This window comes from Herpailurus yagouaroundi, unplaced genomic scaffold, assembly GCF_014898765.1.
Source record: "Herpailurus yagouaroundi ecotype Mexico unplaced genomic scaffold, PumYag 197, whole genome shotgun sequence".
NCBI lineage: Eukaryota > Metazoa > Chordata > Mammalia > Carnivora > Felidae > Herpailurus > Herpailurus yagouaroundi.
The window spans coordinates 23,931,332-23,956,086 of NW_024412428.1; the positions used below are offsets into that span (position 1 = coordinate 23,931,332).

Here is a 24,755-nt window from a genome sequence, read left to right on the forward strand (position 1 = left end):
CACAATGCTAAGTAAGTAGTTACACTCAACGTTTAGTGTAACTAAGAGGCTACACTAACCTCTGGGCTCTGGACAGGGTGCCCAAGAAAAGCTCAAGGACTCCCTCACAGCCACCCCACAACTTGTGTGTCCTGAGGCGGGAGACAGGAGACAGTGCTGTTCTACCACGGCCACAAGGCCAGCCCAGCGGCTGATAAGAGCATCTCAGGAAAGCCCCGCTCTGGTGTGGGACTGGCCCCAGGCTCAGCACACGGCCACCTATTCACAGATGAGCTGGTCCGCAGCTCGACAGGCAGAGCTGATACATGGCATGCTGTCGGCTTACGCCCAGGGTGCAGTGGGACAGAAACACATTCCAGCTGCCCACAGGTTCCAGAAGACCGACCTCACCTGTGTGCCACCCATCTGTGGGAGCCCGACAAGTGGGGAAAAAAACCAACACGTTATATATTGTGCTTGTAAGACCTAATTCAAATTCTAGCAGATTTGGATTGTGTGTCTATCAGACTCCTAAACGAAGAATTCTTTAAAAAGAAAAAAAAAAAAGCTTATAACTATCAGTTTCATCCAAAGCATTATTCCGTATTATTGTTTTGTTTTCTGGAACCGATTAAGATGGTGCCTTCTGAATCAAGATGGATTGTAAGATAGTCATCCCCCTGGCAGGCTGAGCACCTGGGAGTCTTCACAGTCTGTCCCAAGCCACAGCCCACTTTCCACCCCTCGAGAGCAGCATTCAGCAAACACGTATTGGGTCTTATGCCGAGCACCAGGTACAACAGCAAATCCCTGTCCACAGCCCTCGGCGGCTTTCCAGACATAGAGGGAGCTGGTGTGGAGAATGCCAAGTAGGAAGAAAGTATGACTGCACAGAATTCCGTGGTAAGTATAGCGTGCTTGCATTGGGAGTGCCTAACTCTGGCTTAGAGGATTTGGGAAGGCTTTCTGGGGGAAGTGACATCTAACTTGGTTAAGAACTGACCAAGAGAAGACGAGAAGGAAGAAACTGTCCCCACAGAGACAGTGATGTGTGTCAAAGACTAGAAGTGGAAGTGAACAAGGAACACTCCCAGATGGCTGGAACTAAAGGGGCCAGGGACAGGAGATGAATGACGGGTCTTGAATGCCCCGTGGAGGAGCTGAAGGTGGCCTAACTCTAACTCTAAGGCAGTGGCCGTGAAAATGGAGCACCCAGTGTCATTCTATGTAGCCTCAGCCAGATTAAACTGCTTCCCACGCTCCAAGCAAGCCACCTCCTCCTGGGCTGTCTTGCCTTTGCTCAAGCCGTCCCTTCTCTCTTCCTCTGTGCCTGTCTTCCTTTTTCCGTTTAGAAAATCCCACACAGGGGCGCCTGGGTGGCGCAGTCGGTTAAGCGTCCGACTTCAGCCAGGTCACGATCTCGCGGTCCGGGAGTTCAAGCCCCGCGTCAGGCTCTGGGCTGATGGCTCAGAGCCTGGAGCCTGTTTCCGATTCTGTGTCTCCCTCTCTCTCTGCCCCTCCCCCGTTCATGCTCTGTCTCTCTCTGTCCCAAAAATAAATAAACGTTGAAAAAAAATTTAAAAAAATAAATAAAAGAAATAAAAGAAAATCCCACACAGACTTCTGCAAGGGGCCTCTCAAAGGTCTCTTCCCTTAAAAATCCTTCCCAATCCAAGGCTGAATCAATCACTCCCTAACCACATGCACATATTTCTTGTAATAGCAAACTTGGGGGTGGGTGTGCCTACCCAAATTAATATCCATCGTCTTTCAGAACTGCCCCCTTGTTGGCAGGAAAGCAGCTGTGTATCTGGGTCATGTGACCATGTGCCTTGTGCATCACGGACTCAGTCAGGAGAGGACATCCGACCCACATCTTGCCTTTCTCATTTAGACATCAGGGCTGAGACAGACTAGCTAGTGCTTAATTCGGAGGACATTTAAACTTGGGATCTGTGGGCGAGACATCTCCACTGCATGGAGAAGTACAGAGAGCTAAGTGAGAAAACAAACCACTTCCATGGCTCCAGACAACTTTCCAGTGTCTTGTTCTAGACATTAATGATCCCTGATCAAATGTCCAGGTGCTGAGTGGCAGGAATACCCCTGCATCTTTTAAAAATATACATTATTGGGGCGCCTGGGTGGCGCAGTCGGTTAAGCGTCCGACTTCAGCCAGGTCACGATCTCGCGGTCCGTGAGTTCGAGCCCCGCGTCGGGCTCTGGGCTGATGGCTCAGAGCCTGGAGCCTGTTTCTGATTCTGTGCCTCCCTCTCTCTCTGCCCCTCCCCCGTTCATGCTCTGTCTCTCTCTATCCCAAAAATAAATAAAAAACGTTGAAAAAAAAAATTAAAAAAAAAAAATAAAATAAAAATATACATTATTGAGGCACCTGGGTGGCTCAGTCAGTTAAGTGTCTGACTTTTGACGTTGGCTCAGGTCGTGATCTCGTGGTTGTGAGATCAAGCCCTTGTGTTGGGCTCTGCACCCAGAGTTGGGATTCTCTCTCTGCCTCTCTCTCTGTTCCTCCCTACTCATGTGAAACACTTAAAAAATAAATAAAAAATAATACAAAGTTAAAAAAAATCATTATTTAGGTATAGTTGATATACAATGTTGTATTACTTTCAGGTGCACAACATAGTCATTGAACAATTCTATTCATTGCCCAGTGCTCACCAAGGTTAAGTCTGGTCACCATCTGACACTATACAATGTTATTACAGTATCATATTGTACGGTATTTATTCCCTGTACTGTGCTTTTCATCTCTGTGACTTACTTTCTAACTGAGAGTTTGCACTTAATCCCAGTCATCGATTCCATACATCCTCCTGGCCCCCTCCCCTCTGCCAGTTGCCAGTTTATTCTCTGTATTTACGAGTCTATTTCTGATTTTTTTTTATTTTTTAAAAACTTGAAATTTAATTAATTAATTATTTTATTTATTTATTTGATTTGAGAAAGAGATGAAATCACAACCTGAGCTGAAATTAAGAGTCCAATGCTTAACTGACTGACCATGCAGGCACCCCTCAATATGTTTTTATTCCAAATATAAGTGAAACCGTATGGTATTTATCTTCCTCTGTCTGACTTATTTCATACCCTCTAGGTCTATCTATATTGTCTCAAAAGACAAGATTTCATTCCTTATGGCCAAATAATATTTCATTTGTGTGTGTGTGTGTATGTATATATGTACATATATATGTATACATATATACACACATATACATATATACATATGTATGTATGTACGTATATATACATACACACACACACACACACACACACACACACACATACACCCCACTTCTTTATTCACTTATCTGTCGATGGACGCTTGGGTTTCCTCCATATCTTGGCTGTTGTAAATAATGCTGCAATGAACATAGGGATGCATGTATCTTTTCCAATCAGTGTTTGTGTCCTTTGGGGAATTACTGGATCATATGGTAATTCTAGTTTTAATTTTTTGGGGAATCTCCATACTGTTTTCCATGGTGGTTGCATGAATTTACATTCCCACCAGCAGTGTGCGAAGGTTTCCCTTTCTCCACATCCTTGCCAACACTTGTTATTTTTTGCCTTTCTAATCACTAGCCATTCTGACTTGTATGAAGTGTTTTCTTATTGTGGTTCTGATTTGCATTTCCCTGATGATCAGTGATACTAAGCATCTTTTCATGTGTCTGTTGGCCATCATCTGTATGTCTTCTTTCGAAGAATGTCTCTTTGGGTCCTCTACCCATTTTTAATTCAGATTTTTCTTTTTTGGTGTTGACTTGCATAAGTTCTTTATACACTTTGGATATTACCTCCTTATTGAATAAATCATTTGCAAATATATTCTCCCATTCACTAGGTTGCCTTTCTCTTTTGTTGGTAGTTTCCTTTGCTGTGCAAAAGTTTTCCATTTTGGTGTAGACTCAATAGTTTATTTTTACTTTTGTTTGCCCTTGCCTTGGAATAAGTTTCAGATGCTAATATCACATGAGTCCTGAAAAAGACACTCTTTCTTTACCTTTCAATGCCTTTATACAGCAGTAACTCAGTCCTATACTAAAATTAAAGCTGATACATAGGTCACTTTCCTAACCTGTCACGTTCCTAACCAACTGCCACTGCAGACGTGATGAAGGGATGACAGCACTCTCTATCTGAGCCTCCTAAGTCATCACCATGGTGGTCCACGTGGCCTCAAGAAATTAAATGGGGTTGGCACCCAATAGAAAAGGTATTGGCCATCAATGTTCTAGACTGGAATCTACTTGAAGGAAGGGACTGTGTCCTTTCCGTGGTTGTAATCACAGCAGCTGTGCTTGATACAAGGTCAGTATGGAATAATGCCTGCTTGAAGGAGACATTCTGCCCATTGTATTTCAGCCTGATTGCTTATTCTTGTCTCTTCATTCACCCATCTTACCTGGATGGGATTCATTCTTTCCCATTTTAGAAACAAGGTAAGTGATTCGTTTAGTAGTGAAAGACCTGAAATAGAACAGTGTGTCTTGGCCTCAGATGCACACTTACAACCCGTCTCTACCCATCTAAAACATTTGTTACACTTTTTTGTCTCTGAGGATATGGTCATATTTTAGAGTGACATCACTTTGGGGCAATGGTTACTAAAACCCATACAGAATCAAAGCATTCTGTTCTTTCTAAATTACTTACATTCATGTAAAGTTGGCCCTACTAACTTATTTGTACATTATTTTGCCAGTGTATCCATAATTTATCACAAATTTATATGCGATCTGGAAAAAAATGATGTAACTACCACATGATAACCTGTAAACTTCAGGAACTGTAAATCCCGTGGACTTCAGGAAGTGTAAACTTCAGGAAACCTGTAAATTTCAGGAACTGTGTCTGCCACAGCCAAGCCAAGATCATTCCTCTCCCCACTTAATGTCTTTATCACATACAGCCATCCAACACCCTATGTCCAACTTTACAAGAGTCTTCCTGACTACCTTGATAGATTATGATTAGTCAACAAATAAAAAGAGCATCTTAAAAATCAGTAACATACCAACTCCATTAACTGTTTGAGCTGACCTATCTCTTCTGGCAGCGATCCCAGTTTGTTGTTACTTGCGATTAAGACTTTGAGAGGCAGACCACACAGGCAGGCAGGCAGGGCAGACAGCTGATTTCGACTGCAAAGACAATACAAGAACACCGTAAACACACAAGCCACGTCATACCGTTTCCGATTATGTTTGTGAATAAGCGAGAAGAAAGGAGTGATTGGAGAAGACGTCTGACAAATACAAAAGGTCCAATGAAGTTTCCGTACGTGTAATCCCTCAAGTCCCAAGTACAAAAGACAATAAAATCTATTTCTAGGAAAGAAAGGCATAGGCAGTTCTGCAGGAAACAACGTTTCCCGGCACAAGGAACCCCACCAAGCCCCCTGCAGAAGCCGAGTCCTTGGCCAGCCAGGAGGCAGATGGGCATCGCGCCCTGCGTCACCAATAACAACGGGAAGCGGGTGCCAACTCTTCTCTTTCTGACAATGTAGCAGGAAACTCAGCGAGAAACCAGCACCACAAAGGCATCCTCCCGTCCATGTTACAGTGATGGAGAAGATCGTTTTGCTGCAACTTACAAAAGACCACCAGCCTGATTTCCAACATTTTGACTCTGCTTCCTTTTGCTCAAGAGTCACTGCGCTTAACGTCTATTTGGGCGTCTGCAAGGGAGCTAATTAAAAGGAAAAAAAAAGTAATGTTGGCCTTCTGGCAAAAGTGAATCTGGAACCCTGAGGGGTTCAATTTCACAGGGTACCCAGAAAAATCTGGGTACAACTCTCATCTCTGCTTTGCATGAAGAGGTTCTCTACCCAGAAGTATCTGAACTTCCTGTTATCAATGCTCAGTTTGCTGGGAAATGGGAAAATAATGGATAACTGAAATCCGTGAACCATCTTTATGTGTGTCAGCCATTTATTTCAACCTCTTCTCCCACAAAAAGCCCTTTTCCTGCCATCAGGGAAGGAGAGGGATGGTATTCAGTTTCCCTGCCTTTCTCTCCCCACCACTCTGCTGACAGAGACAATGACCAGGCAGTGAAATATCTAAAAACACGTTTGTCTTGCTATTGCAACTACGCAGAACTTCTTTTGTGCATACGCGCACACATGCATGGAGTGTCTGAGGCGGTGGTATTGTGTGCACGTGTGGACACACATAAATCTGTGTGTGTGAGGGGGAGGGACAGATGCACTGAAAACACACCAAGATGCTATCGGTAGTCATGGGGGTTGGAGATTAGGTACAAGGAGTGTTCTTTACATTTCTCTTTCTTATACTTTGCTGAGTTTTCCAAAATTCCTACAAAGTGCATTTATGATTAAGAAACCGATTATCACTATAAAAAGATAAACTTCATCTGGCTACTGGTTGCATGAGTGCTTCTGTTTTTTGAACATTCACTGAGATGTGTCCTTATGAGCTGCGCACTTTTCTGTATGTATTATATTTTAAAGGTTTTCCTCCCCTACTCCCCCATAGGACGAGGTGGTAATCCAGCTAAACAAAGGGCATCTCTAGCTGATGGGCTGAGAAGAAAACACATGGTGTGCTCTGGAAAGAACCTTTCTCATGTGGATGATCCCCTGTAAATATCCTGACGTTTCTTCTCTTCCAGGTACCCAAGGCCTGGGTAATAAGCTTTATCAAGAAAAGACACAGCCAATCTTCCCTCCATTGCCCAGATTTACAAAGAAAGCTATTTCCAGAAAGGAGTAGAAGGAGAGAGGTTTCTCTAAGAGGGTCCAGCAGAGGGAGGGAGAAGATCGAAACCCTACAGGGGGCAGGTGGGGGGAGGTCCCTGGCACTGGAAGGACCAGCTGGCTGTTCACCTCCCCCTGGTTAGAGTGACAGGGGAAAATAGGGTGATGGGCCCACCCTGGCACTGTCTCCTGATCTCTGAGGGCAGTGAAAGGGGGTTATTTAGGCTGCCAGTTTCTGACATCCACCCACAGGAGCCCAGAGGGGCTATTCTGGCTGGTTGAGGGGGCTTCCTGGTGCTCTGATGGGAGACAGCTTTCTTCAAGCTCCAAAAAAATTAAAAACAAAAAAAAAAAAACAAAAAAACCCTGAAACCTCCTTAGACACTATCTCCGGGAAGAGAACTAAGTTTATTAAAAGGTGGCACATAAATAGTCTGGAATGTAACTTGTGGTTATAAAACATTTACTTTTTTTTTTAAGTTTTATTTATTTATTTTTGAGAGAGACAGTATGCATACACACGAGCAGGGGAGGGGCAGCAAGAGAGGGAGAGAGAGAATCCCAAGCAGGCTCTTCGCTGTCAACATGGAGCCCAAAGCAGGGCTCGATCCCAGGAACCGTGAGATTGTGACCTGAGCAGAAATCAATAGTCTGACACTTAACCAACTGAGCCACCCACACGCCCCTGTGGTTGTAAAATATTTATTAACATGTAATTTCATAAAGTGAGGATTAGTAAAAAAAAAAAATGCTAATAAGGCCTGTTTTTTTTTTTTTTTTTATTTTGGAGACATATTCAAACTTCCTTTTGAAGAGAAGCTAAGGAAACAAAGATTAGTATTTTGAAAAACTTCTACATGCTTATTTTCATAAATTAACACTTACAGTTCAAGATTCTTCCCGTGTTTCTTTGCTTGGAAACTCAGATTTAAACTATTCCCAGTCTCACCTTGACACAGGTATCTTGTCAGACTGACAGACACTGAACCGAGAGAGCTACTGATAATACCATTAAGCAATGCAGGGGTGGCTGGGTGGCTCAGTAGGTTGACAATCTGACTCTTGATTTCGGCTCAGGTCATGATCTCATGATTTGTGAGATCGAGCCCCAAGTTGGGCTCCACACTGACAGCACAGAGCCTGCTTGAGATTCTCTCTTTCCCTCCTTCTCTCTCTCTCTCTCTCTCTCTCTCTCTCTCTCTTTGCTCCTCCTGCGCTAACACACACACACACTCTCTCTCCCTCTAAATAAATGAATAAACTTAAAAAAAAAACAAAACAATGCAGTGAATGTTCTGGTCATTCAGAAGCATGAATATTCGAGAGTACATGGGATTATTTCCATGGGATTTCTAGGATGGATACTCACTTATTTTCTTTTTAAGTGTTGTAGTTTTGTTTACTTTTTATTTATTTATTTAATATGAAATTTATTGTCAAACTGGTTTCCATACAACACCCAGGGCTCATCCAGACAGGTTCCCTCCTCAATGCCCCTCACCCGCTTTCCCCCTCCCCCCCACCCCCAACGACCCTCAGTTGGATGGATACTCATTTAAAACAAAATAACACTTAAGCATTTTAAATTTACATGTTAGCATTAATTTTAAGTATTAACATTTATTTTATATTTTATTAAAATCTATTTTAGTATTTTAATATTTAATAATACAATTTATTGAATACTTATTTGTTAAAAAATAAGTATGATTTCTTTGACGGGGATACAAGCCTTTTATACTAAAGGTTGCTGATGGAATCGTCTGTTTATTTATGTCCCACACATACTGTATGTAGTCACCTGTAGAAAAATCCAGGTGCCAGACTTTGGTCATAATAAGCATGCCACAGACCTGGGCACATCTTTCTTGTATGTTGTTGATCTATTCTCTCAAGCTCTAGTGCACGTATGTTACCACTGGATGCCCCTCTATTCCTTGTAATTTCCCCAAGAGATAAAGGAAATACATGTGCACACAAAACCCCATTAGCTGTCCAGCAAATATTTATAAAGGACAGGAGAAATTATGTTTCCTTTAATCCTCTGCCCACTAAAGACCACATCGGCTGCCTGACTTTTTTGTTTTTTGTATTTTTTTTTTTTTGAAACCACTCATTTGGCAGCGATTTTTCTCGAGCAAGTAAGTGCCTCAGGCTGCAAACCACTATCCTGCCCCCCACTTGGCTCCTGGAGGCCTCTGTGCTAAAAACAGGCCTTTTGCAGAAACGATGTTTAAAATAAGGCCATACAGCGTCTGATAAGGTAAAGGCCAACTTTGGTTTTCAAATCTACCCTGTAGGCTCCATCTGAAAGCAGAATTTAAAAAAAAAAAACAACAACAATTTTTTTTAACTGGCTCATTACAGAAGATCAAATTAGCGGGGGGAAAGGGGCCACTCATTCAGAAGTAGAAATTACAGATTTGGTGGTGGCGGGGTGAGTCTTCCCACCCAGCATCTCCAGTCACTCTCCCTGCCCAGTCTGGGTGGAGGATGGCACAGGGAGGGGGGAGGAGGGGCGGGAAGACCGTAGGCTTTTATCGCTAATGCTTCCTCTTCCATCCTTCTCTGTCGAACGACTCCCTACTAGATTTATTGGCCTATTTCCTCATGTCAGGATGAAACAAGGCAGCTCAACATAATCTGAATACTTTTGACAGCTTTAGTTTACAGGATAAACTTCTCTTGGCTTCAAGGACCACGATCCCTCACTCGACATAATTCCTGAACTAAGGAATTTGCAAACCAAAGCACTACCGTATGGTTTTACTTTTAGAGAGCCTTATTTTAATGTGTTTTGACCATGGCACTTATTAATATCCATGACTTCAGACTTAATGGTAGTATTTAACATTATTTATTATCAGTTTATCAGAAAGTTATTTTCCCTAAAGTATGCAATAATAAAAATAACTATATTCTGACATGTGATTTTAGGATCAGGGGACCATATATATTTTTTTATTCTACTGGAATACAACTCTTTTCAGTATATGGGTTCACTTAATAATTGAGCTAGAACTCACTTAGTAGGAAATAATTTATAGAAAGATTTTTATAACATATTCACCTAGTTAACTAGGGAAGAGGTCACCAACTGTGGAATTAGAAAGCCTGGGTTCAAATCTCATGTGTGTCACAAACGTTTAGTTTAGGTAGAACATTTAACCCCTCTGGGTTTTGCCGTCTATAAAACATAAATAATAATACCTATCTAACATGAGACATGAGACTCTGGATGAAAAAGTGCTCAGCCCAACATTAAGTCTCTACAGAAAGATTAAACCATACCCAAATACTCACGTAGCAAACCAGTGGGTAGGGGGCCAAAAAGAAGGTATGTGCACTTAGTTTGGTTTCAGTTATTTATTTTATTTCCTAACTGCTAAAATTGCCGCCACTTCTAAAATACGGTTACGTGTTCCACTCATTGAAAACATATGCCAATTAAACACAAAGATGGTCCCTCCGAGGCATGCTCGGAAGAACCAGGCCCGGGCTGTACAATTTCAGGCTGAAACACAACCAAGTAACCATTACCGGGCTGGAAAACCTGGACTAGAACATACAATCACATGAATGACTTTCTCTGTGGCTGTTGAGACGCATGCTGTGACACTTTCTTCATAGGTTTGTGATGGTTGCTGATCTCACATCATTATTGCTGTTACAGCACAGAGCAACAGAGCACAGAGAAAGGAAGGCAGGTTTCGTGGTGCGGACACCCCCGGGCTCACCCTACAGGAGTCTCAGCCAGGGAGAGGGAAAACAACAATGCAGCCGTGGCTGCTACTGTCTGAATAGTCGACCTGGGCTTGGTGTGCAACCTACTGTGAATGGCGGATATTTTAAATATTTTACTTTATGGGGCGCCTGGGTGGCGCCGTCGGTTAAGCGCCCGACTTCAGCCAGGTCACGATCTCGCGGTCCGTGAGTTCGAGCCCCGCGTCGGGCTCTGGGCTGATGGCTCAGAGCTGGAGCCTGTTTCCGATTCTGTGTCTCCCTCTCTCTCTGCCCCTCCCCCGTTCATGCTCTGTCTCTCTCTGTCCCAAAAATAAATAAAAAATGTTGAAAAAAAAATTAAAAAAAAAAAAATTTTACTTTAGCCAACCAAGCAAGTTTCCTTTCTCACAGGATACCTCACCTCACCAAATTTTGTTTTTATGGGTTGTGGGGTTCTTTTGGTTTTTTGCATACCCTGTTTGCCTTTCATTCAAGGCAGAGTAGTGTTTTTATGGTTTTTTTTTTCTAGTTTGCATACGACACTTGGCTGTTAATTGTCTTTATATACACACTTCAGTGAACAATATCTATAGAGAACCATTTCCTTTTTCTGCTGGCTCCATTCTGAAAAACCCACCATAGCAAAATGTCTCACCCTCCTTTCCCCTAATGACAGAGGACTTCCTCTTCCTCGCCAGCCCCTCCCCCTGCACTCCCCCCCCCCCCATCACTGTATGCCTGAGACCTTGACCCCAACAACCAGAGCCTTGCTTCAGGTTGCCTGGGATATTTCGGCTGGCTTTCACTTTATAAATACAAATTACATACATACGCTTCTAGTAATATTTTACGTGAAATTGTTAAAGCAGTAATTTGATTGAGATTACGTGCGTGCACAAAATCTGGGCGCCCACGCTGTCTACTGCTTGAGGATGGCTATCACTCAAAGACTTAACATGTTGCAAGACCAGAAACGCAGAATCATCACGTCCCTGAATCATGAACCAGCTGTTGAACTCCAAACCGGTCGGGTCTCACATTCTGCCCACGAGGGCCGTGTTTGGAGAAGGGAAAAGGGTCAGCTTCCGAGAGGAGACCTCACAGAAACGCAAGAAGCAAAAAGTGAGTGTCCACAGCGGCTCAGAATTCAGGCCGATTGCTGCTGCACCACTCGCGGTGCATTGCCACTGTGCGTCCCTGTATCATATTTGGCCACTGCGACTGAACCTGCTTCTCACAGTGACAGCCTATCAATCTCCTCCTGAGTATAAATAAAGCCTTGCTTAAAATACTCCACTTTTTTTTTTATACTCTCAATGGCCCGCAACTACCACTCCGATGTCTATAATTAGATTTCAAAGTGTAGTCATCAATAACTCCTCCCTTCTCAGTTATTTCCTCTCCTTTTTCCTCAGCGCTCTTCAATTCTGAAAGAGTAAGGCTCTGAAAACCAGTGCTTTAAATTTCCTCTTTCATATTTTACCATGCCCTTCCTTCACCCTAAAATGGAGCTAAATGTTCACAATCCAGGGAACACTGCATGTTCAAAGAGAATGCCATAAGAGATGCTACAAAGAATATTAATTTGCCAAACACCTTCAGAGGCAAGAATGTAGATTTGGGGTTGTAAGTATTAAGAGTGTAGAAGCCTGAGCCCCATGCCCTGAAAAACACCACTGCATAAAACACTGTTGCTGGCATATAGGCAAACCACCCTAAATGGCTTAAAGGATGTAGCGAGGGGCGCCTGGGTGGCTCAGTTGGTTAAGCATCCAACCTTGACTTCGGCTCAGGTCATGATCTCATGGTCGTGAGATAGAGCCTGGCGTTAGGTTCAGCATTGAATGTGGAGCCTGCTTGGGATTCTCTCTCTACCCCCCACCCCTCTGCCTCTCCCCTGCTCAGTCTCTGTCTCTCTCTCTCAAAATAATAAAATGAACATTAGAAGTTAAAAAAAGCATACGTATTGGCACTAAGTATAATTCTCCCACTTTCTAGCGCCATGTTCCAGGTAGAATGGACCCCTAGCCTCCTGTTATGCAGAAAGTGGCCTACCTCACCTGCCTTCTCCTCCTTGCAATTCCATCAAATCAAATGTTACTTTAACTTTTTTTCCCCACCTGAAAAGAAAGAGATATCCATACTGACTTAAATGAGAACAGGACGCTCAGATCAACTTCCACCCAGGGACACTGCATGAATACAAAATATTCATAATAAAATTTAAAATACCTGAAGATTTTTGTTTATCATCTGAAGACATATGTCTCTCCATCTATTTCTAGGAATTTTTGAATGCAGATGGAAATGCATGAATATAAGTCTATGTACATCCTCTTTTTCCTACTTATTCTTCCAAGGAAATCAGTTGTCAGAGAGCTCCTATCATGTAACTTGACGGCCAATAATAACAAAGTTCCACTTAAGGCTCTAATACTGTTACAAATCAGTAGCATATCCACTTTCCTAATCATACTAGAGAATCCACTTACTTTTTACTAGATCTTTTGCACTATTTTTCTTAACCCAGATTGTAATACATATGAGACAGCATAACGCAAAACTTGATTTGACAATTCAAGAAACATTTCTTGGGTAGTTACTATGTATAAGGCACTGTGCTAGGCACTTAGACAATTATATTTTATTTATATTCACAACAGTGGTGTAACATAAGCATTTAACCTGGACCTTTCAGATGCAAAAACTGATATTGTTCAGAGAGTTTAAAACGCTTGCTCCAGGGGCACCTGGGTGGCTCACTCCGTTAAGCATCTGACTCTTGGTTTTGGCTCAGTCACGATCTCACGGTTCGTGAGTTTGAGCCCCGCACTGGGTTCTGCACTGGCAGCATGGAACCTGCTTGGGATTCTCTCTCTCCCTCTCTCTCTGCCCCTCCCCTGCTCATGCTGTGTCTGTCTCTCTCAAAATAAATATATAAACTTAAAAAAAAAAAAAACTTGCTTTAAATTGCCTAGCTGGTGAGTTGTTCTGTGCTGTGTGGCTTGAAACCAAGTAGGTTAGGATTCATATCAACGTGTGACCTTTCTCCAATACAACCCAGCCTATTTTCACTTACTTTGGAATAAAAAGTGAAGGGAAGCCAGGAAAACAGTAGGAGGAGGACCCCAAATTTCAAGCAGGAGGCAACGAGATGCTAGACTGGTCATTCAACGATTAATGTCTATGTAAAAGTTTGAAGGGCGGGGTCAAAGATAATTTCTGAGATTCCACGCTGGGGGGCTGGAGAAAAACAGGAGCACGGACAGGAACGAGGATGCTAATTTGGGAAAGAAGAAAGTGAGCTGAGTTTAGCAGACACTGAATTTCGAGGAGTCAATAAGCATCTAAGAGGAACTGAATTTTAGGCAATCGGGAAAATGAAGACAAATGCCCAAATGACTTGAGGAGCTGGAGACTATATTTGAGACACCCGAGGCCAGGGTCTGAGAGAGAAGCATTAAGGACCATAGACGGAGCTTTGGGGAATTCTAGCGATAAGGTGCAAAAAGAGAAAGAACATCCAGACGGGGAATAAAGAAGAAAGAGAAAGACCCAGAGGAGCAAGCAGGAAAGCCTGTGACCAAGTCAAGGGAGGACAGTGCCATGGTGTTAAATGCTGACTGGAAGCGAATTATTTTTCCACACTGACTGCCTGCTCTGCTCAAGATCGTGTCCTAAACTCTGAGAAAACATGAAATGTCCATGAATCCTGAGACTTAACCTTTAACAAGATTAGACACTATCTCGCTGAGCTGACATCACCTACGTCCCACTTGAAGACGGGTCATGGCATTTTCAAATACTGTAGCGGCATTTATTTCCGACTGGGTTTCTCAAGATTTAAGGCAAGACGTTAGTGACTCTTGGCAAATGAAAGTGAGACTCCCTTTATGGATCCTCCCCATAAAGTGAGGTGAAAGGGTCTCAGGCTCATCCTAATAACTCTTTACACAAGTGTCCTCCGACTTTGGGCACCTCTGTCGAATGACCCAAGGTTGCCTCTGCCAAAAATCCCGGGCTGTTCTCTCCCCTTGGTACTGCGGTCTCAGGGGTCTCTTGCTGGGACTGACGGTAAGGGAGAGACCACTATTCCTAATAGTTGGCTTCAATTCCCTCAAGATCACCTACTCGAAAAATGACTGGCCAACAAAAGTAAACGTGCTACCCTCATAGCACACACGTTGCCTCTTCAAGCCTGTCCCGCCACCCACCGGCACACAGCCAGCCTCTCACCATCTTTGGGACCCAGGCAACGAAGAGTTTCCCAATCTACAGTGAATACCACTGCCGATTTTTTTCTTCTACCTCTAGTCCCATTCAAACTGCTCATAAATGCCACGATCTAAATGAAATTATTTGGTGTACCAGGACACATCGTAAATGATTTCGAGATGGGCAGAATCACTGCTCGGGGCTTGTCTAGTACACCCTTCCGGGTTATCTCCGTTTTTCATGGTCTTTGACTTACTTTACAACCCTGTAACTTGTTCTAACACTGAAAACTGATAGTAATACAAGTAATTTTCGAGCATAGAAACACAGACAAATTGAGGCACCTGGGTGGCTCAATTGGTTAAGCATCCGACTTCGGCTCAGGTCATGATCTCACGGTCTGTGAGTTCAAGCCCCGCATCGGGCTTTGTACTTACAGCTCAGAGCCTGGAGCCTGCTTCAGAGTCTTGTGTCTCCCTCTCTCTCTGCCCCTCCCCCAATCATGCTCTGTCTCTGTCTCTCTCAAAAATAAATAAACATTAAAAAAAATTTTTTTTAAAGCACAAATTGTCATGAGTTCAGTGGAACTGCAACAGATTGCTGCCTTCTCACAACTATTCATAAATTCACTTCAGTAAGCCCGCTAGCGTGAATGCATGCATGTGTTTGTGCATGCTGAGTTCTCCTTTAAACAGGTTGTAACATCTTACTGGTTTCTTCGTTAATTAATGAACTATATATATTTATATACTATTATATATTATATACATATAATGTTTGATGGATGTTATATTTGTATGAGAGTCATGATTTTTACCTTTTTTTTAATGTTTATTTTTGACAGAGAGAGTGACAGAGCGGGGAGGGGCAGAGAGAGAGAGGGAGACACAGAATCCGAAGCAGGCTCCAGGCTCTGAGCTGTCAGCACAGAGCCCGATGCGGGGCTCGAACCCACAGACCGCAAGATCACGACCTGAGCCGAAGTCGGATGCTCAACCGACTGAGCCACCCAGGCGCCCCTGATTTTTACCTTTTTAAAAGAATTACCCTATAACGGGTGATTAGTTTCAACTATAGGGATGTGGCGTTGCAACGTTAAAATTTCAGTGCAGACAATTTAAAGACTCAGTTGTTTCAGACTTCTGGTCAAGGTCATTCTTTTTTTTCATTATGTAATATAGAGCTCTCAGAACCTCTGAAAAAATCCTCTCACCCCCTCCAAAAAAATTCCATCCTATAAAGGAGTTAGGGAAAAGAAAAAAAAAATCTTATGAACAAATGTCTTAAAAAATTAACAATTGTTTGAGCACCGGTGATGACATATATATTATTTGTACTTTGCAGTAATTTTTTCTCAAAAGAGATTGCACATTTTATTTGATAGGTAATAAAAAAAGTAAAGTTTTTTTTTTTTTTTAAGTACTAAATGAGAAAATAAGTCAGTTTGGATGGCACCTCTGTGTAACACACTTTATGCTTTAGTGTCTCCTGGGCCTTTCTGTCTTCTACTTGTATTTCATTTTTTCCTTCAATACATGGAGTCCATACAGATTACCTGGGCTCTGAATATAACAACATGAAGGGACATACTTTTTAACCTCGTCCTTTTTTAGGCATGAGGTCAGTTCTTAAAGGAGTCAGTGGGTGATAAAAATTCTTCTAAATTAGTGTTTACAAACTGGTGTTCTGGAAAGCACTGTTCTGGGAGATGCTGAACGGTAGGTCTCACAAAAAAAGAGGGGAAGAGTTCTGTGTTGCTTGGAGACATATAGTGCAGATTAGCACAATACTTGGGCTTTGGGCTTTTTTGTTTGTTTGTTTAAGTATACCTATATCTGACAGAACACTTTTCCATAGAATATACTTTGGGAAAACAATGTTTTATTTATTCCTTAATTGATCCAATGGCATCACTGAGGTTAGAAATAAGTAACTGTTTTTCAACCCCCTATGGAGTCTGGCGAGTAAGTTTCCTCCAGATGTATTATTCTCTATTCATGAACAGATGAATTAATCACTGAGTGAAAGGGGTCAATTTTCTTATGTTATTTTCACATTCCTTTCTGCTATGGCTTTCCAGCTGCCAAGAGGGGTATCAGAAAAACACTGCCTGATTTCATAAGGTTAACGTGGATATGCTTAGATTAACAGATAACAGTTCCACATGATCCAACTCTGAAAGTGACCCAAATCTTCTGGCTATTTTCTTACCGTTCACAGAGATTATCTCATTCCACCTGTCGTGACAGTCCATCTGGTCCCAAGAGTATGAAGGTGTTCCAAGAAATGGCAGGAGGTGAAAAAACAATGCCTCACAGAATAAACTCTGTCACCTAAACATTCCATCCCTTGAATGCTTCCAGATAAAGAACCACAGAATATGTATTTATTCTTGACTTAACTTATCTTCCCTGGAGAAGTCTATTTATGATTATCGCATGCTGAAATTCTTGGCTGCATTACTTTACCAAGATCGCCCCTCCCTGAGCTCTCACAGCACAGGTATTCTTTTCAGAAGTAGGGTAATACTTTTACATCATATTCTACAATTTTTCAGCTACTACAGTCTATTTTTTTTTTTACTTTTGAAAATGAAGCAATGCATTTAGATTTGAATTGGGAAGCTGACAAAACCAAGACTGTCTTTTTCCTCAAAAGCAACTCTTGTAAAAAAATTTTTTATTTGTCCTGTTACTATCATTGTTACTAACAAGCAAATAAGAACAGCAAGGAAACCAAAGCGAAGCCCTGAACTGGCCCTCACACCTCCAGACTGCAGTCAAAACCCACTCACCTTTAAAAAGCCCTAATTCCTTGTTTGGAGGTTCTAGCAGGGGAACGCAGCTACTCACATACCCTTGACTGAAGAACAGTCCTCCTCTATCGGAGAAGGTTGTCCTCTTTGATCCAGTGTGCAGCTTTGGGAGGGACGCACATGGAGTGGTGAGGAAGGAAGGGGACACCCGCCTAGCCAGCCAGATCAGCTGAATCAATGCTGGCGATCAACAGGGTGACAGATTTGCAAATGCCATAAAGGATAAAGGGTTAGTATCCAAAATCTATAAAGAACTTACCAAACTCAACACCCAAAAAACAAATAATCTAGTGAAGAAATGGGCAGAAGACATGAATAGACACTTTTCCAAAGAAGACATCCAGATGGCCAACAGACACATGACAAGATGCTCAACGTCACTCATCATCAGAGAAATACAAATCAAAGCCACACTGAGACACCACCTCACACTGGTCAGAGTGGCTAAAATGAACAAATCAGGAAACTACAGGTGCTGGCGAGGATGCAGAGAAATGGGAACCTTCTTGCACTGTTGGTGGGAATGTAAACTGGTGCAGCCGCTCTGGAAAACATGTGGAGGTTCCTCAAAAAGTTAAAAATAGAACTATCCTATGACCCAGCAATAGCACTACTAGGAATTTACCCAAGAGATACAGGAGTGCTGATGCATAGAGGCACATGTGCCCCAATGTTTATAGTGGCACTTTCAACAATAGCTAAATTAAGGGAAGAGCCTAAATGTCCATCAATTGATGAATGGATAAAGAAGATGTGGTTTATGTATACAATGGAATACTACTTGGCGATAAGAAAGAATGAAATCCTGCCATTTATAGCAACGTGGATGGAACTGGAAGGTATTAAGCTGAGTGAAATAAGTAAGTCAGAGAAAGAAAGACATATATTTTCACTCATATGTGGATCTTGAGAAACTTAACAGAAGACCATGGGGAAAGGGAAGGGGAAAAATAGTTACAAACAGAGACAGAGGGAGGCAAACCATAAGAGACTCTTAAATACAGAGAACAAACTGAGGGTGGATGCGGGTGCGGTGGGGGAGAGGGGGGAAATGGGTGATGGGCATTGAGGAGAGCACTTGTTGGGATGAGCACTGGGTGTTGTATGTAAGCAATGAATCATGGGAATCTACACCAAAAACCAAGAGCACACTTTACACACTGTATGTTAGCCAATTTGACAATAAATTATATTAAAAAAAAAAAAAGCCCTAATTCCATCTGACCCTCATGTTAAGACAGCAGGGAAGAAGGTATGGATGATGCTAACTAGGCAGAATCCAACAAAGAAAGGACTGAAGATTAAGAAGTCAAATTCTCGCACACTCCGATTTAATGAGGCAAAGGCTTCAAGACTTGTCCTCATCTAATTTTATAATAAAATGACTTAACTCATAGAAATTCAGTATCAAGTCAAAGTTCGTTTTTAGCCAACCACCAAAGTATACTATTACAAGGGTAGGAGAGGGCATCAGATCTCACTAAGAAGCCACAATACAGAGTTCTTTCACTACACATTCCAGTCACTGAGACTCTTTTCCATTAAGGATCCCACAATACTACAGTTTTTTCCTGCTTTCAAAGTAGTACTGTCCTTCCACTCTCAATATGTTTAAACACTTTTTTTTTATTTGAAAACTATCCCAAATTTAAGAAGTGAGAAAGAATGAAAGAGCTAAGTTAACCAATAGGGAGTACCCAAAGTAGGCAGAAATAATAGAAACATGGAGGAAGGGGCAATATGCAAAAAGACAAAGACAATGATGAAATACATGAATCTTCAGGCTCAGAGCGCAAAACAAAGTTTAGAGCTAGGTAAATCAAGATAGAGCTATATATAGCATAGCAAAAAATAGAGAGCAACAAAGATAAAAAGAAGTTAGGGGGAGAAATCAAAAGGAAAAACATAAAAATCCTCTACAAGCCTAAATCATTTGGATTAGCGAAGGATTTCTCTATAGCAAAACTGAGGCCAGAAAACACAGCATCTCTGAAATATAACAGAAAAGAACTGTAACTTAAAACTTTACACTAACTAATACAGCCTGAAGTTTTATCCCAAGAACTGAACCTTCCTTCAACAATGAGGTGAAAAGACATTTCAGAAAAAAGACTGAATTTACCACAAACATTATCACTAAAGAAACTTCTTAAGAACGCATGCTATAAACAAAGAGATTCATCCTAAAAAGAGTGAGATGAAAAACCAGAGAATCTGGTAAAAAATATAGATAAGTACAAATGAGCATCAGTTCACTCAAATCAAGGTAAAAAGCAAGAGGGACCTAAAATATAGAATAAAAATAATATACATTTGCAGAGGAGTGCTTGCCATTAAAGCTTTCTGTGAATGTTACCAATTTGGGGAGGATGAGAGAGGCATTTTTTACCTTTAGATCTTTAGGCTTTTGCAATTTATAGGTAACCTTTCAATTAAATGTATAAAGATATAATGACAAATTTCTAAACCAGAGAAAGAAAAAAACTGGAATAAACAAAACTTGGAATATTCAATAGAAGCTAGGAAAAGGCGGGGAAAAAGAAGCAAAGATAATCTTGACAAAATACAAAGTAAGAAGAAAAATATAAATCCACATACATATGTACCTAAACCAAGGTTGAAAGGTTGAAAATGAGGAAGTGAAAACATGTATGTGAGCAAAAGACACCAAAAGAAAGCTAAGACGGAACTATTAATTTCATATACAATAGACTGTAAGTAAAAAAAAAAAGCGTTTTAGGGATAAAGTGAATCACTACACAATGATAAAACTTGCAGTTTGTAAGAAAGATATACATTTTGGAACTTGGGCTCAAAATACCTGGCCTATAACTTGGTCTTAAAATACATCTATTAAGAATTGATGGAATTACAGGGGTAAAAACCAACAGATCCACAATCATCCTATTTTGCTTAAAGCACATCTCTCAGTAACAGATATATATTAAACAGGCAAAACGTGTTAGGGTAAAGACAAGATGAGCTGCATACTTAATGGATTTACTAGAATCCACATACAACACTTAGAGGACATACATACTTTCAGAATACTTACAAAATTAACTACACACAGGCTACAAAGCAAATCTCAACCAAGGTAGAGAATCAACATCAGACAAAATATTTTCTAAACACGGTGCGGTAACATTAAAAATCAATTATAGAAGGTAACTTGAAGAATCTACTCTATAGCAAATGCATGGGTCAAAGAAGTAATATTGAAAATTAGAAAGGTTTTACGAGTGATTTAAAAAATACCACACATCACAACTTATAGGACTCAGCTACAGCGCTACATATAGAGAAATTCATAACCTTAAATGCTCCTATGAGATTAATGAATGACATACCCTAAACTCTAGAAATTAGAAAAAAAATAAACATACAAGAAAATAGATGGAAATATGACAGATAAAAATCAGAAACTAATGAAATAGAAGATAAAAACCCAAAAACATTGGTCACTGAAATTAAAAGATGATCCAACAAAAAAATACACAATCAAAATAGACAGACTTCTAAAAAAAGGGGGATAAAGGAACACAAATCCACAGTATTAGGAATTTGAAAGGCAAACCAACTACAGATACAATAGAAATGTGTAAAATTACACAAGTCCTCCTTTATTTCAATATTTATGTTGGTCTCCTGGACAATTCTCTAGCAACTATTTTTAAGACTATGAAACTGTCCTAAAGGGCATAGTTAGCATTAGACAAGGTAACAAAGGTGAAAATGTCAGGCAAACTATAACAAAAACCCACACCCTCCTCCTTGTGTATACGCTCTTTTTCTCTTTCCCTCTTCTTGATGACAGTACTTGTCACTGCAAACTGCAATATTCTTAGAAGAAACAGAATAAGCTGATTATTGACGAAATGGCAATGTTTCAGAGGGTTTTTATCTGTCTAGCTAGAAAAATAAATTAATTTGCACCTTGTTCGTTTTGACTTGCAGAAAAAAACTTTGAGAATTACTATATACAAAACATCTAAATAATGAATTAGCTGTAGGCATTTACCCCATTTTCGGAGGGAAAATCTTCAGCACAAAGGTCTTACAAATTTTATTAAGATCAGAAGCAGAACTGAAAACAAAATCAACACATTCTGACAGCGCTCTAGCCATCAAAGCCATAATGTCCCTTTTGTGTCTCTCTGTTCCTGTTTGATACAAACACTGATCTAAAACAACATCTATTATCAGGTGACATGTATAATGGAAAAACCCTCTTTGGAAGTCTTGCCAAGTATGAACTATACTAAAAGGAATGGAATCTGGTAAGAAATATCCTACTATTAACTCATTCACCCTTAATAAAGCCTGACAGCTACCAATGCCAATGTACAGAATTTTACAGGTGCTACAATTTATAAATATATTAAAAATTTTAGAGACCACTGTCTCTAGGTTCTGCCTTGAAAACAAATGCCCAGTGGGCCCACTAGAAAACACAAGGCTTAACCCATACACTGTTGGTCGTGCTATTGATGAGTCTGGTGGCCATTTCCAACTCTAGCATTCTACAAAAAATATCTTCAAATTTTAAGATAATGCTTCCAAATTCCAACATGGTTTGCTGTGTTTTGGTGTCTTCCTGCTGATCTGTCCTTTGATAAAACACAGCCTAGCTTCCAAAGGTCAGTTCCACAATAGCTCATTTTCCCTTTGAAAATAAAGTAAGACCTTCATAAAAGGATTTGGGATACACGTTTGTCTTGAACTGAACAAATCTCCTCCCCTTTTTCCATGTAGGAAGACACCATCAATTTTCTCAGTTTCTAGAAAGAATAAATGCTATCTTACAGTCAAGACCTTCAGAAATGTCAATGGCAAGGCGAGGGATACAATTAAAATTCTTAGGAATAAAAAATTAATTCAGTTCACAACCAAAATATAAAATCTGGGCTAAGGCAACCTTAGCACGCAAGATGCTTCTCCAAATCCTTCAGATAGTGAGCTATTCTTAGGATTAAAGATTATTTCTCAGAAGGACCTCCCCAAACCGCCCCCCCCCCACCCCACCAAAGGAATGTAGGGATACAGGTTATATGGCCATCAGGAAGTTGGCTCTTTCTGCACATTGTTTAGCAGCCAAAAAGGATGCCAGGCTTCAGAAAAAGCATCCAAAACAGATTCCTTTTATGGTATGATAACATTTTGCTCAAGAGACTGCCCTTTCCTTCACAGGCAATGCCTCAGAAACTATTCCTAAATAGACTGATAGACACAGGGGGGCTTCTAATGAAGAAGCCAGCTCCCGATGTGTGTGTTTCACCCTCGGAAAGTAAAACCACTCAAGAGAAGTTCTGGAAGCAATATGATCAAATGCTGTAAAGAACTTCCATTTTTTGGCAGTTTCTATTCCTGAACCTCTCGGAGATGAAACTTTTAAGCTAAAGTCCCTAGTCTTAGACTCGTAACACCCCTTTGTTGCCAAGCGTTTTGCTAGTCCGGGTTATTCTGTTTTCCTAAGGTACATCTTCTCCATGGGTCTAATCAACAACAGCCTCTCCAGCACCTTAAAATAGAGTTTAAACTTTGAAAGGCTTTCCTGTGTAGCTCAGGTTCAAAGTGTTTGTTCTCTATAGGAACAGCTCTTGCTTGATCGTTTTTATTGTTCTTGGCCACATTTCTGGGATTAAGACACTTTATAACAGGAAGAAACACAGTGGCACCTACACTAAACTAACATAACCTTCTGTTGTGAACACCAAGACGCAGAGATTAAAAGCCCGGAGACTTCAAACACAGGCTACATAAACAGCAATAAATTAGTATTTTCCACGAGTCTGACATTTCTATCATGTGGGAAGACGCTGAAGTGTTTTTCACTGTATTTCACAGTGAAGAGTTTTATCTTGCATGTGCTAATTACACCCATCTCTAGTCTAAGACAGGAACTGGGTTTCTGGCACTAAGCAGCCATTGACACTTAGAGATAACATCTCTGAGACATCCCTTCAGCCAAGAAGCTGTGTAGGCAATGGGGAGTACCACCACCACCACCATCAGCTCCATTGTCATCCTTACCACCATCACCATCAAATATTTATGGCTGTTTCCTCTGCTGAAATGCCCAATATATCCCACAGGGTGTGATCAATTTTGAATGTTTCCCGTCAATGCAAAGGAGCTTCATATGGCATCTCTCCTACTTTAAAACATACAGCCCTAGTGAGTTCTATCTGTGATTTATTAAAAAAGAGAAAAAATTAAAAATACCTTGAGACCGTGTTTAATTTTAAGGATAGAAACATGCAATCTGTGAAAATCTGAAAAGCAACATCTCTACACTATTTTATCTAAACAGCTCTTTACTCGTAGTTCACAGAAATAAGAGGAAAAAACCGCTAAGCACTATGGAAGAGAAAGCAGTTTCAGGTACTGATTTGTAAAGTCTGATGAACGTGGCTATTTGCTAAGTTGTGTCAGAACAGGCTACAGCTGACAGAGTCCGCATTAAGTGTGTGCCTAAAAGCAATTTACAGTTGGTCTTTAATTTTCTAAAATTGATACAGATTTCCCCGATACCTCTAGACTGGTGATGAGGTCGTGATTTGATGATACACTTCTGTCTAGAGTATAAGCTTCTTTCTTTGGCATAATCCCCCATTTGTCACAGAAAAAAAAAAAACTGCACGAAGACAACTCAGTTCTTCTACAACGCAGTATGTCTGCGGCTTCCTGAGTCCCCTGCATCTTTTTCAAGTACACAGATTGACAGCCTCTCTTCCAAAGGCCAAAGTCAACGGGAGTCCACTATGCCCCTTCACCATACCCAAAAAGAAATAAATTTTATTTCGTTGACTTGATTTTCATGAGGGGTAGAAAGGAACTGAAAAGGCCACAGTGCCCAATCCTGGATATTGTGGATGGGACATGTATCATGATCCCACACAAGCACAATATTCTAAATGCCTTCCTGGTTAGCAGCATGACGGTGGCGAGGAGTGGAGTAGGAGTTTGAGCACGAGAAGAACTCACACAGACTCACTATCGTGTGGATGATGCCACTCAACATCTTAGAAGAGATCATGATTTCATTAGATGCCACTGGTATTTTCCAGGCATCATTATATATTTGCAAGTAATATTATGTATTATATATTTGCAAATAAACAGATGTGACAGTCATCTACTATTTTACAAGTTACAAATAAATCTTTTAGGCAAATACAACATTGTACCTCAAATCACTATCAAACACAAAAATAACTCAATTGCAAATGGTCCAATTCTTAGAAGACCTATTCCAACTAAACCCAATAAATTGGA

At 40.9% G+C, this 24,755-nt stretch overlaps 1 protein-coding gene across 4 annotated transcripts in view; it reads right to left on the reverse strand.

Annotated features, from left to right (window-relative positions):
- LRCH1 (leucine rich repeats and calponin homology domain containing 1) overlaps positions 1 to 24,755 on the reverse strand; it is a 206,653-nt gene that overhangs the window by 75,838 nt on the left and 106,060 nt on the right. For all 4 annotated transcript variants that reach the window (XM_040448443.1, XM_040448445.1, XM_040448442.1 and 1 more), the window contains exon 3: positions 5,021 to 5,147. In XM_040448443.1, the coding sequence (XP_040304377.1) occupies positions 5,021 to 5,147 (127 nt within the window). The remainder of the gene's footprint in view (positions 1 to 5,020; positions 5,148 to 24,755) is intronic.